We start from the raw sequence: 14,074 nt of genomic DNA, 5'->3' as shown, positions 1-14,074 counted from the left end.
GGTGGGTATGATGTCACAGCAGGAGGCGGAGTCTCTAGTGGTCTAATGGGCAGGGTCTCCTGGAATACGAAGGAAACGTCAGTGCTTGTTGGTGAAGTGAAGACGGAGTGGGTGGGTGGGTGTAGCTGTTGGTGCTGTACGTTGGATGGGAGAGATGTTTTACTGTACATGGGACTGTATGTTGGAGAGGAGTGATGTTATCTGCATGGGATTGTATGTTGGAGAGTAGAGATGGTATTTACATGGGACTGTATTTTGGAGGGAGAGTGCAATATTATTTACGTGGGACGTGGAAGGGTAGTGATATTTTACTTTCTGTTGGATGGGAGTGCTGTTATATATATATGGGATGTTTGAGGGTGGAGATGTTCTGCAGAATGGTGGTGGCCCCTAAAATGGAGTTTCTGGTGATCAGTATAAAGCTATATTCACATGGATGCCAATGATCAGCCGTATGTAATGCATACAGTCTAGTAGGGTTGATGATGGTGAATTGCTGCAATCAGATGTACCAACATAATTATATTATTTTTTTTTCCTATGCAAGTGGCTGACCTACCTCTACGAGCACTGCTTCACCTCCTCCTCATGGCCTGATTGACATAGCCGGGCATCTTCGCTGTATGGCCCTGAAATGTCGTGCTTGTGCAGGCAAGACTTCATTAGCACATGTGTGGTTGATCTCACGAGGCTCTCCCCTCTGAGATTTGTTCAAGCGCTGATGACGTCAGTCTCCTCCCAAAAGTGAAGACACTTCTGGGATGAGACTGACATCATCTGTTAAGTCTCACCAGCCAGTGCTCCAGATGGCCAATGCAACTGAAAAATTGCAAAAGGCGACTTTTTAGTCTTGTCGCCATTTGTGACTAGACATGCCGCCGTGTTGCACTTGAATACTGCAGCGGGGCTCTGGAGCCAATAGATCCCTGCCCCACCGATCACCCTCATAGGATATAAGCTTCAGGCCTAGGATAGTAATTCCCGACACAGGCGGGGGTGATGATGTCTTTGTGCCCAGCTTTGCCGGGATGCAGTGCAGTGACGTTTGTGTGGCCTGCATCCTGAGCGCTGACGATCAGTACACAGGCGAGTATTTTATTTTTTTGTTTTGTTTTTTCAGTGCCCACTTGGGGACATTACTAGCAGAAAGGAAAGCATTGTGGGGGCACTGGGGGACATAAATACTGAATGGGCACGGTGGGGACAAGACTGTCGGAGGGGCATGGTGGGGGACATAACTGGAAGCATTATTGAGGGCATTCTTGGGGAATTTTTAAAACTGGGGACAGTATAAGACGCATTACTGGTGGCACTGTGGACTTTAAATACTGAGGCACTATAGGAGTCATTACCGGGGCACATTTTAATATGAGGATACTATATGGGGCATTACTGCACGCAATAGGGGCATTTGAATACTGGAGCACTATAGCTGGATCTTTTGTACAGGGGCATTATTACTGGTAGCACTGTTATGGTGTACAATAGGGTATATTACTTTTTTGTACAGGGGCATTATTACTGGGGGCACTAGAAGAGACATTATTAATACTGGGAGCACTGTTATGGGGTAAAATAGGGTATATTACTTGTGGAGGCACTGTATGGGCATTTCTATTACAGAGGCGTCTTAGGGGACATTATTTTTGGGATCACTATACAGGCATTAATACTGGGAGCACAACTTAGGTTTTATTATTACTGGGGCACTCTAGGGAGCATTATAATTGTTGGAGGCACTATAGCAGTGATGGCTAACCTCCGGCACTCCAGCTGTGGTGAAACAATGACTCCCAGCATGTAACATTAATTTTCTGAGAACAGCCAAGCAAGTGTTCATCTTGGGAGTTTTTGTTTTACCAAAGCTGGAGTGCCGGAGGTTAGCCATTACCGCACTATAGGGACATTATTTCACATTTTTTCGGCCCTATAGTATTTATGGAGCACAGTATAGGGAGTGGCAGCAGGATCATTGTTGGGATACCAGGATGGGGAGTTTGTGTTGAAAAGGTGGGGAGGTTGATGGAAAAATCGAGAAATCTAACATGTCTGTAACAAACTCTGCAGAGACGAGATGCTGCTGAAAGAATTTGTTATGGCGGTCTGGGTAAATCGGAGGAGATGAGGAAATAGAATGTCTACATCACAGGAGATGTCATTGGATGTAAGAGGCAGAAAAATTTGGGAACTAAAAATTTAGTTTGGCTACTAAATTTTTCAGTTTATGACCAATGGCTCCTAAGTATTATATATATTTTTTTTAGTCTGGAGCACAGAAAGCACGTGATTTCAGGGCCAGGCATCTGAACAGTGAGGATTCCTGGCCCTGTCAATCAGGCCAGGAGGGAAATTGCGACCGGAGGAGAGGAGGAGGTGAAGCCATGCTGTGATTGGTTAGGCCAGCCCCTCATGTTCCGATCAGCTAATTTGCATAATACAAGTTAAGATTTGCTGCAACTGTACATCACATTGTAGCAATAGAGGGCTCATTTTAAAGACTATACCCATCTCAGACATTGGTGGCATATCCCTAGGATATGGCACCAATGTCAGATAGGTGCAGGATTCACACCTTTCTCCTGAATGGTTCCCCCCAAAGTAAAAGAGAGCGCATGCACTGCATGCTCTAAATCCACTCCATAGGAGTTCTGAATATACAGTGCAGACCAAAAGTTTGGACACACCTTCTCATTCAAAAAGTTTTCTTTATTTTCATGACTATGAAGGCATCAAAACTATGAATTAACACATGTGGAATTATATACATAACAAAAAAGTGTGAAACAACTGAAAATATGTCATATTCTAGGTTCTTCAAAGTAGCCACCTTTTGCTTTGATTACTGCTTTGCACACTTACCATATAGTGAATGCTGAAATATTGTGGCAGAATTGCTTTTTTTTTTTTTTCAATTCTACTCCATTTGGAATGTTTTCTCACTTCCTACTACATTGTATGCAACCATAAATGGTGCTCATTGCTCAATTCTTGTATACTGTTACAATCTCCTGGCTGTTCCATGAGTGGAGAATTAGCAGTGTCCACACGTGGTCATTTTTGTAAGACTTGATGTAGAGTAGAATAATTTGAGCATCATCTTTATCATAGTTGGGTGAGGTATCTTTCCCACGAACAAAGGGAGGGGGAATAAAGTATTCATCTAAGACATCTACAGAACAGTTCATAACAGAAGTTCATAAACAAAGCTACACAGTTCAATCAATATTTTATTTAGTAATAAAAAAAAAAAACATTCCCTATCATTTGCATTAAAGTGTCCCCATACTTTGAAAAAAAACAATTGATATGTGTGGGGATTCGCTCTGGTAGGCAGATTAGCGGATGCATTACAGAGGCAAAAACAGTCTTTGACTTAAATAATGCAATGTTTATTCACACATAAACAAAATTGACAGTTCGTCGTCTTGGTGTTCATTCACACCATGGCAAGTCCACAGAACAAAAAGCATTCACCTTGTCAGCGGTTTTGGCAGTAGCAGTCCCCAACAGGCTTTAGGGCCTGATTCCCCGCGATGCGGCTCTCAGCCCTTTAGTACGGCACACATCATGCAGATCTCAAACCACAGAGACTCCATAGATTCACTATGAAATGGAGGATAATCCACACAGCTGAGACTTCTGGCTGGGTTTTATATCCCTAACCAAAACCCGGCCCGGAACATGGGGAACAGCCACCCACCCTGCACTTTGGCTGCTCCCAATAAGAGCCGGCCTGGATCGGCTTTACAGCCACACTAAATAACCAATAGTGTCAGTCAGCACTAGCTGCACTTAAAATTACCGGCTTTTACCTCACAGAGGCCAGGAACCTCGGTGGCACATATCTTCTGTCAACGACGGCCCCTTGCGCTTTCCTACTTACCTCCCCCTTTGTTCAACCCTGAGGGGTTAAACACCCGTCAGACAGTGTACCCGGGACAGGGCATCTGCATTTCCCTGTAACCTGCCTGCCCTATGTTCCACTGAAAACTTGAAGTTCTGTAGAGACAAACAACACCTGGAGACCCGAGCATTCCTCTCTTTGGCTTGGCTCATCCACTTGGGAGTGGTCGGTTACCAGACGGAACTTTCTCCCCAACAGATAATAGCGGAGAGACTGAAGTGTCCACTTGATGGCCAGGCATTCTCTCTCCACTATACTGTACCTAGTCTTGGCTGGGGTAAGTTTGCGGCTCAGGAAAACAACAGGATGTTCCTCCCCTTGATGCCCTGAGAGAGTACAGCTCCGAGGCCTACTTCAGAGGCATCGGTCTGTACTACAAACTCCCTCTTGAAGTCGGGCGTAACCGACACCGGGGACCCACACAGGGCCGACTTCAGAGCGGAGGAAGCCTTTTCCGCCTGCTCATTCCACTGGACCGTCACTGACTTGCGTCCCTTCAATTGGTCTCTTCTAACTCTATCGCGCACTTTTTTGGATAAGCGGTTAAGTCAGCCTTCCTAAGGGAGTCCACTACAGCCTGTACTTTAGGTAGGTGACTTTCCCAGTCAGTGCTGTGAATAACGATATCGTTCAGGTACGCTGAAGCGTATCGACGATGTGGACGGAGTACAATATCCATTAAACTTTGAAACGTGGCGGGAGAGCCATGTAGACCAAAGGGTAATACCTTGTACAGATACAGCCCCTCTGGTGTGATGAAAGCCATTTTTGCCTTGGCCTGCCAGTACCCTTTGGTGAGTTCCAACACAGATAAATACCGGGCTTGGCCTAACTTCTCAATAAGATCATCTACTTGGGGCATGGGATATGCGCCAAACTTGGACACCTCATTCAGTTTGCAGAAGTCGTTACAGAAGCTCAATGTCCCATCCGGACAATGTCCCATCCAAGACTATCGGACTGGCCCATTCACTTTTTGACTCCTCGATGACACCTAGCTGTAGCATTAGCTGCACTTCCTCCACGTTGGCTTGTCGCCGAGCCTCGGGTACCCGGTATGGTTTTAACCGGACTTTTGCCTGAGGCTCAGTGATAATGTCATGTCGGATTAGGGAAGTGCATCCAGGAATGTCCGAGAAAACATCCATGTTTTTCCGACTAAAGAACTCCCTGGTGTCACGAGGGTATCGAGAACTACGCCTGACTCCGTTATACCCGGGGTCAGGAAGTCGCAGCGGTTGGCTGCACGCTCTATTTAAGATAGGGCTGTTTTCCTTATGGTAGCTTTCTGGGTTTGCTTTGCAAACCCTTTTGGCTCACTCAGGGATCCGTAGCTCCTTCTCCTCAGCTGTTCCTTGTCCAGCACTCCCAAACCTCCTTATATTCCTCTCTCACACTTCTCTGGTTGCCAGAGATAGAGCTTCCTGCCTGGACATCTATTCTGACCCACTGGAGCTGTGTTGCTGCGTCCTCTGATTGTTGTTTCAGAACGCTACCCTCCGGATCCCTGTTGGACCTTTGTGGACTGCTGTGGTCGCCCACCTGGGTGTATGTGTGTGTCTGTATTTGTCTGTCCTCTCCCTGGTGTTTCCCTCTTAGTGCAGTGGTGCGGACTAGCGATCCCACCGGCCCGTTCACTATCTAGGGCTCATTTCAGGGAAAGCCAGGGTTTAGGCACGTGATCGCCGCACGGGTGAGGAACCCGTCTAGGGACGTCAGGGCAGTCAGGTGCCAGCCGCAAGGTGAGTTAGGGGTCACCACCTTTCCCTCTCCCTTGGGCAGGGCTTTTCCTGTGTTCCTCCCTGTGCGTGACGTCGGTCATTACACCTGGCTTCCTGAGCCTGTTTAGAGGAGAGGCTGTCAGCAATTCTCACTGTGGCAGCCGCTTCCCTTGCTTCAGACAGAGGGACCGTATCCGCATCCCCTGGACGTGGGCTGTCTTCTGTACAGGTTTCCCTATCTTTCCAGCGTTTTAGCAGATTAACATGGTACACCTGCTCCGCCTTTCGCCTCCCTGGCTGATGTACCTTTTGATCTACCTCTCCAATTTTTTCAAGTACCTCGTAGGGCCCATAAATCACTGAAGAATTAAACCTACCTAAAACGTAACTTTTATATAAGATATTTCATTAAAATAAATCCCACAACAATTGATATATGTTTTAGATGAGTTTTTTTTAGGGTACCTGCGGAAATGTGGCTGGGGGCTGGTTATCAGGTTGGGCAAGACTTGCAATACTCTTCCACCTCTCTGAACACACTTGGCCAGTAGAACTGCTGTAGAATCTGGTCCTGCGTTTTCTGCTGTCCCAGGTGTCCCCCAAGAACATGTTGGTGGGCTAACTCCAACACGAGCTTGCGATACGCTTTGGGCACCACCAGCTGTTCAATATGTTCACCCCTTAGTTGATTTATCCGGTACAGCATTTCCTGTTGAACCACAAAACGGAGGAACATAGACTTGGCTCCCAGTTGTTGTGGCTTACCCTCAACTATTACCACATTTTCCCAGGCTCGAGACAGAGTGGGGTCCTGGTGCTGTGCTGTACCAAAATTATCCCGAGACATTGAGGTCTGCCAGCTCAGGACTCGGTGGTAAGTCCTCCACGTCTCCCACCATCCTCCATGTCTCCACCGAAGTGGCGGTCACCCCTACTGCTGGCCCTTCTGAATCAGGTTCCCAGGGTTCTGGTCTCCCCCCTGAAGCGGGCCACTCTGCTAGGGTTACATCTGTCTCCCGGGGAAGTCTCTCCCAATTATTAACTCATACGGGAATTTTGTGATGACAGCCACCTCATGTGTCCATCTGCCGACCACTGTAGACAGAGAGACCAGGCTCCTTGAATCCAGCAGTGCCGCCGCCAGTGTGTCCCCTACTTCCACCTGGCACAGGTGACTATTGTCTACAGTCTCGGAGGTACCTGTGGCGTACAGCTTCCTGGCATACAATGAGTGGCGGTAGCCAAAGTTTGTCTCCATGGGTTCACCCCGTTAGGGACAGTCGGCTCTTATGTGTCCAGGCTCGTGACACTGCCAGCAGACCACCGGGGCTGGGTTTGCAGGGGGTACGTCCCGGGCGGGTTTGGCTGGCACCAGCAGCTGGGTTTGGAGTGGAGATTTCTGGGCTTTGACTGGCCCCCTCCCAAAAGAACCCCCTTTTAGATTTCTGGTGGCCTCGTAGCGCTCCACCAGGTCGCCCATCTCCATGGCATTATCCGGAGACACCTGGCCGATCCAGTGCTGGAGAGGGTATGGCAAAGCCCTCCAAAACACATCCACCAACAGCCGATCCAACATAGCAGTGGGAGTCAATATGTCAGGCTGCAGCCATTTTTGCAATTGGTGCAGCAGATCATAATATTGTGGTCTGGCGGGTTCAGCCGGGTTAAATTCCTACTGATGCACCCGCTGGGCCCGGACCAATACATTCACCCCGAGTCTCGCCAGGATCTCACCTTTTACTGTCGGTTAGTCGGCTGCTTGATCTTCGGGAAGATAAAAAAATACTTGCTGGCGACCAGACACCAGGAACGGAGCAGCGACCTCAGCGCACTGGTCTCGAGGTAATTTTTCCCTCACGGCCACCTTTTCGAAGACCACCAGATAGGTCTCGACGTCATCTGAGGGGGACATCTTAGGGATCGCCGCACGGACAGCTTTCCATGTATCGTGGATGTTCTGGGACACTCCGGCCACTTGCAATGCCATTACATGTTGTAATAGCAGCTGGTTAGTTTCCTGCTGCTGCTTGTTAGCCTCCCGCTGCTGGAAGTTAGCCTTCACGAGGGCTTTCACGACCACCTCCATTTTGTCAGGGGACACGGGTCGTAACCTTGCCAGCTTAATATAGGACATACACCTGTGCCCGGGAAAACAAAACAAATGTCAGCCTTTAGGCCTGCCTCACTGCGTTTTCCCGCATCCTCCACCAATTGTGGGGATTCGCTCTGGTAGGCAGATTAGCGGACGCAGTACAGAGGCAAAAACAAATACTTTAACTTAAACAGTGCAGTATTTATTCACACATAAACAAAAAAGTTAATCGTCTTGGTGTTCATTCACACCATAGCAAGTCTACAGAACAAAAAGCATTTACCTTGTCAGCAGTTTTGGCAGTAGCAGCCCCCAACAGGCTTTAGGGCCTGCTTCCCAGCAATGCGGATCTCAGCCCTTTAGTACGACACACATCATGCAGATCTCAAACCACAGAGACTCCACAGATTCAGTGTGAAATGGATGATAATCCTCACCCAGTTGAGACTGCTGGCTGGGTTTTATATCCCTAACCAAAACCCGGCCTGGAACGTGGAGAACAGACACCCACCCTGCACGTTGGCTGCTCCCAGTAAGAGCCGGCCCGGATCGGCTTAACAGCCACACTAAATAACCAATAGTATTAGTCAGCACTAGCTGCCGCTGACACTTAACATTACCGGCTCTTACCTCACCGAGGCCAGGAACCTTGTGACACATATCTTCTGTCAATGACGGCCCCTTGCGCTTTCCTACATATGTCATAGCGACATATCAAAGGATTTGACTGGTGAAGGCACAAGTGCTGAGACCCCAAACCAATCGCTAGAGTGAGGAGATAAAAGCTCCTAGACAGAGCGCTCTCTCCTCTCTGCTGCAGATAGGATCAATAGAAAGACTGTGAATCCATCTCATGTCCGTCTACTGCAGTGAGAAGAGAGAGCGCTTTGTGTGAGTGTTTCTGTCCCCTCATTCTAGTGATCAGTGGGGGTCTCAACATTTGCTTCTATTCCTTCATTCTAGCAATCAATAGAGGTCTCAGCACTGGGACCCTCACAGATCCAAACCTTTGATATGTCACTGTGACATATAAGTTTTTATTTTACACTATAGGTACACTTTAAAGGGGTTGTCTCATCATAGACAATGGGGGCATATCGCTAGAATATGCCCCCATTGTCTTATAGGTGGGGGACCCGCACCTATATAGAGAATGGAGCCCCCCAGAGCTTGGCTATTTTCGCCAGCCCCATAGAAAATCAATGGAGGGAGGCTGCGCATGCGCAGTGCACCCTCCTTCACTTGCAGGGCTCCATTCTCAATATAGGTGCGGGTCCTAGCAATATGCCCCCATTGACCATCATGAGACAACCCCTTTAACTCAAAACTATGGGGGTCATTTACGTATTTCTGGCGCAGATTGCAGCTCAAAGGTTATTTGCACTGCAATCTGCGACTTTTTCCCGCTTACGCCAGGTCTAAAAAAAGTGAGTGTGGCGTGGGCTGGGAAAGGGACAGGGCAGCAGGCCCGTCTCATTAATAATTTTCTACTCCTGTTTTTGGTGGAAAAAATGGTCTAAATGTAAGACAGCTGGGAAGCTGTCTTACATTTAGACTGGAGCTGGATATGCTGAAGTTATGTAGAGACCAGCGCTGCTATATAACTTCAGCGTATCCAGCGCAGGGGCTTATTAAGACCGGCGTCTAAAATGCTGGTCTTAATTAATTACCCCCTATGTTTGTATAAAATTTTTGGTCATAACAATGGCCATAAAAAAGAGAAACGGGGAAATTATTATTTGCTGTGGTTTTGGTGTCAGTGTTACGTTTGTCTTTGCTTTGTGAGGTTGCGCCAAATTTATGAAATGGTGCACAGTAATAATATATTTGATGCAAGTGCAATGTGGTGTATGGGTATGTCTGTAAAAGTACACAAACGAGTTGCCTGGTATGGAGATGTGTCTTTTATGTAACTTTAAAAAAAGTTGCGCATGATAAATGAGACTTAAAGGTGTTCTAATTTGAAATCCTGACCTCCTTTTCACTCCACTTCTAAAAGTGGCGAGGCTCACCAAATGTCGCAAAATTTCAACAAATGTTGCAAAAATATGCACCAAATAAATGACCCCCAGAGTTTTTTTAAATGGTTGAGCAACATTTATCAATGTCTTTACTGCAGGTATCTGCCTTAATAAATTAGGCGCATCTTACTATGGTATGGTAAAGCCAGTCTTGATAAGGTAAATCTCCCCCTGTGTGAGTATAATAAGAGTTGTAAAGGTTGTCGCAATTAAACAAAAATAGACCACACTAGCAGAGGGACTCATTGGCACCAATTTATACTCATTTAATGTTTGCCTCTTTGTAATTCAAGACATAATATATAAAAAAATTTCAGTAATGTCTCATATTGATGTTTTTACATATAATTTCAATACAAGTAAATGTATTCATATAACTTGATATTAAGATACATTCTTCACGTCATGGTCATCTGGATGGTGGTTACCGTAAAGTCACAGAGATCTGATATGGTCGTGGTGCAAAAGCACCACTGTTTGGAATAGGAGAAAGATCAATGTCTTCAGGGTCCTTGTCACATTTCAGGTTAAACTTCTGTAGAAGGTATGTAAGGAACAGGAAAATTTCCATACGTGCAAGTCCCTCACCAGGACAAGCCCGTTTCCCTATAAAAAGAGTACATAGGTTTTTCACAATATATATAGCATTTTTACAATCCTAGTCCCAAACACTCCCAATGCACATAGTAGAGCCTGTACAGTGGCATGCAGAGTCCTGGCAGTTTATCTGTACAACACCAACTTGTGGAAGTCTATAGTACTGAAAACATAATATGTCATCTGATGGAACATGCCATGAATCAGTAGGTAACATAAAGCGCTAAGGCTATTTTCACACTTGCGGTAGGTAGCCTGCCGGATCCGTGCTACCGCAACTCCTCCGTGCCATCAGAAGTCCACTTCAGCCCCATTCACTATAATGGGGTGGGCCTGAGGTCCAGCTGCAGCACGGCAAACGTGCAGAGAGGCAGCCAGACAAAAACTATAACATGCTGCGGTTTATGTCCGGCTGCCTCTCGGCTTGCTTGCCGTGCTGCGGCCGGACCTCCGGCCCGCCCCTATTTTAGTGAATGGGGCCGGAGCGGACTTCCGGCGGCACGGTGGACTTGCAGTAGCACGGATCCGGCAAGTGTGAAAGTAGCCTAATGTAGATGCCGCACTCGTCATTACCTATTGAAAATGGGATGAATGCTTCAGTTTTCTTGAGGTTGCTTTGCTCATTTAAGAAATGGGCTGGATCAAATACCTCTGGATCCTTAAAATATGTTGAATCCTTTAAAACAGAGGTTATCATGGGAAACACAGTAACACCCTAAGGAAGAAAAACATACATGTAACATCAATAAATATCTTTGAAGTAAAGATTTAAACATTTTAACACCAAATGGCCTGCTGTCCTCTTATCGTAACTTTTATTCAGTGATTGGAAGGAAAATGCCTAAAAATTAGGCCTTCTGCACATGACTGTCTGTGTTTTATGGTCTGAATGCTAAGAAATCCGCCAAACACAGATCCTGGCCATGTGCATGCCACCATTTTGTTGCATGTCTATAGAGATGTCCTATCCTTGAACGCAAAACAGAAAAGAATAGACCATGTTCTAACTTTTTTTGTGGGCCAGTGAAACTGACATACGTACAGATGTGGACACCACCTAGTGTACTGTCCCCATTTTTGAGGCCCTATTGAAGTGAATGGATCTGCAAAAAAATATGGATCAGATCCAGACATAAAATACAGTCATGTGCATGAGGCCTTAGAAAGATTTAGCAAGTACTAAACCAAAATAAAGCATGTAATGATGATAGCTATAGGAACTGAACCTGTTGAAAATGCTATGTTGATTCAAGAATACACTTTATGCTGAATAAATAAGCATGTATGAGATAAAACCCTCTCATCCTTTTTTTTTTAAATTATTATTTCAAAATTTTGTGATCACATTTTCTGCATCTAAGTAATCATAAAAAACTTTTATGACCATTATGTTGGCCACTTGGTTATAAAAGGTCTTGAATCTGAGCGATAGCATGCCCGGAAGGATTCAGGCAGTGTTGAAAGCCAAAAGTAGATTTTAGTGTTGGTCGTGCACAGAGCACCCGAGTGTTGGTCGTGCACAGGTCTACAGAGCACCCGAGCACAATGGAAGTCAATAGGAGAACCCGAGCATTAAACCAGGCACCCCCTGCTCTGAAGAGGGGAGGGTGTTGGGACTCTAGTTTGGCTTAGGAGTCCCTGCTCTGATTCCATATATAGCTATGTCCATATATGGAGCCAGTGCTTAGCGACACCCAGCTCCCTGGATCTCATAGGCAGGAAGGCTGTAAGTGTATTACACTGTGTAATACACTTACAGTTACAGCCAATGCATTACAATACAATTGTATTCCCTCACAAAAAGTGTAATACCAAGTGATAAAAAGGCGTATTTACCCCAAAATGGTACCAATCAAACCGTCAACTCACCCCGCAAAAAAGACAATTGTCCCCCCAAAAAAAAAATAGGGCAGTCAGAAAATGTTAACACCAAAGCAAGATTTAATTCTGTTCAAAAATGCATTTACTGTGTAAAACTTAACAAAAATAAAAATAATAGACATATTGGGTATTGTCATGTCCATAACAGCCTGCTGTATAAAAATATCACAGGAGATGCCCCCTCAGGTGAATTCTGTAAAAAAAAAACTATGCCAAAACAGCCATTTTTTGCCACCTTGTACCACAAAAAGTGCAACACCAAGCGATCAAAAGGTCTTATGTACCCCAAAATAAAACCGCCATCTCATCCCGCAAAAAATGAGACCCTACCTAAGACAATTTAAAAAAAAGGCCAGTCAGAAAATGTCAACACAAAAACAAGTATCACGACCGGCGTGCCTATCACATACCTGACACAAAGGGAGGGAAAAGGGAAGGCTCTGTCCAAGGGAGAGGGAAAGGTGGTGACCCCTATCTCACCTTGAGGCTGGCACCTGACTGCCCTGACGTCCCTAGACGGGTTGCTCACCCGTACACCGATCGCGTGCCTAAAACCCTGGCTTTCCCTAAGATGAGCCCTAGATAGTGAATAGGACGGTGGGAACACTAGTCCGCACCACTAACTCTAAAGGAAAACACCAAGGGGAGGACAGACAATACAGACAACATATAATCCCAGGTGGGCGACAACCGAAGACAACAAACAGCCCAACAGGGATCCGGAGGGTAACAATCTGGAACAACAACCAGGATTCACAACTCCAGTGGGTCAGTATAGAAGTCCAGGCAGGAAGCTCTATATCTGGCAACCAGAGAAGTGAGAGAGGAGAATATAAGGAGATTGGGAGTGACAGACAAGAAACAGCTGAGGAGGAGAAGCTACGGATCCCTGAGTGAGACAAAAAGGATAGTAAGACAAACACAGAAAACTATCATTAAGAAACAGCGTGATCTTTAGACATAGAGCGCGCAGGCACCCGCTGCGACTTCCTGACCCTGGGTATAACGGAGTCAGACATGGCTCTTGACACCCTCGTGACAACAAGATATCATTCTGTTCAAAAATGCATTTACTGTGTAAAAACAAATAGGCCAAAGCAGCCTATTTTTTTTTACCTTGCCTCACAAAAAGTGTAATACCAAGAGATCAAAAAGTGTTATGTACCCCAAAATGGTACCAATAAAAATGTCATCTCATCACGCAAAAAATGAGCCCCCCCCTTTGGCAATCACTCATAAAAACCAATGGCGCCCATTAACCAATCCATCAAAATCTGGGCAACAAAAGCCATATGGCGCTCCTTCCTTTCTGAGTCCTGCCATGTGCCCTCCCAGCAGTTTACCACCACATATGGGGTATTGCCGTATTCAGGAGAAAATGGGTAACAAATTATGGGGTTATTTTTCTCTTGTTACTCCTTGTGAAAATGAAAAATGTTGGGCATTTTATTGGAATAAGTGAAACTTTTCATTTTCACAGACAAGCGTTTCCAAATTCCAAAAAACACTTAGGGGGTCAAAGTGCTCAGTAGCCCCCTGAATATATTTTTTGAAGGGTGTAGTTTCCAAAATGGAGTAACTTCTTGAGGTTTTCCACAATAGGGGTATGTCAGGGTCTCTTCAAATACAAAATGGTGCATAAAAAACATTCTAGCTCCAAAATCCATATGGTGCTCCTTTCCTTCAGACCACTGCCACGTGCCCATAGAGCAGTTTACCACCACTTATGGGGTATTTTTGTAAACTGCAGAATCAGAGTAATGCATATATATGTTTAGTTTGCCGTTAACCCTTGCTGTGTTGCAAGAAAATATTAATTAACATGAAAAATATGCATAAAAAAATGAAATTATGAAAT

The 14,074-nt window shown here is 45.7% G+C and overlaps 1 protein-coding gene across 3 annotated transcripts in view; it reads right to left on the bottom strand.

Annotated features, from left to right (window-relative positions):
• Window positions 1-9,988: 9,988 nt before the first annotated feature.
• The window catches only part of LOC122937993 (cytochrome P450 2C42-like), a 37,480-nt gene continuing 33,394 nt past the window's right edge, over window positions 9,989-14,074 (bottom strand). Inside the window, exons 8-9 of one of the 3 annotated variants that reach the window (XM_044293237.1) lie at window positions 10,909-11,050; window positions 9,989-10,344 (exon numbers count right to left, since the gene is read on the bottom strand). In XM_044293237.1, coding sequence (XP_044149172.1) covers window positions 10,163-10,344; window positions 10,909-11,050 — 324 coding nt within the window. In that variant the 3' untranslated portion in view covers window positions 9,989-10,162. The remainder of the gene's footprint in view (window positions 10,345-10,908; window positions 11,051-14,074) is intronic. The other 2 variants (XM_044293238.1, XM_044293239.1) reach the window with 2 other exon arrangements.

This window comes from Bufo gargarizans, chromosome 5 (assembly GCF_014858855.1).
Source record: "Bufo gargarizans isolate SCDJY-AF-19 chromosome 5, ASM1485885v1, whole genome shotgun sequence".
Taxonomy (NCBI): Eukaryota; Metazoa; Chordata; class Amphibia; order Anura; family Bufonidae; genus Bufo; species Bufo gargarizans.
Note: the sequence above shows the minus strand (reverse complement) of the source record. Positions and strands in the feature narration are given on the sequence as shown.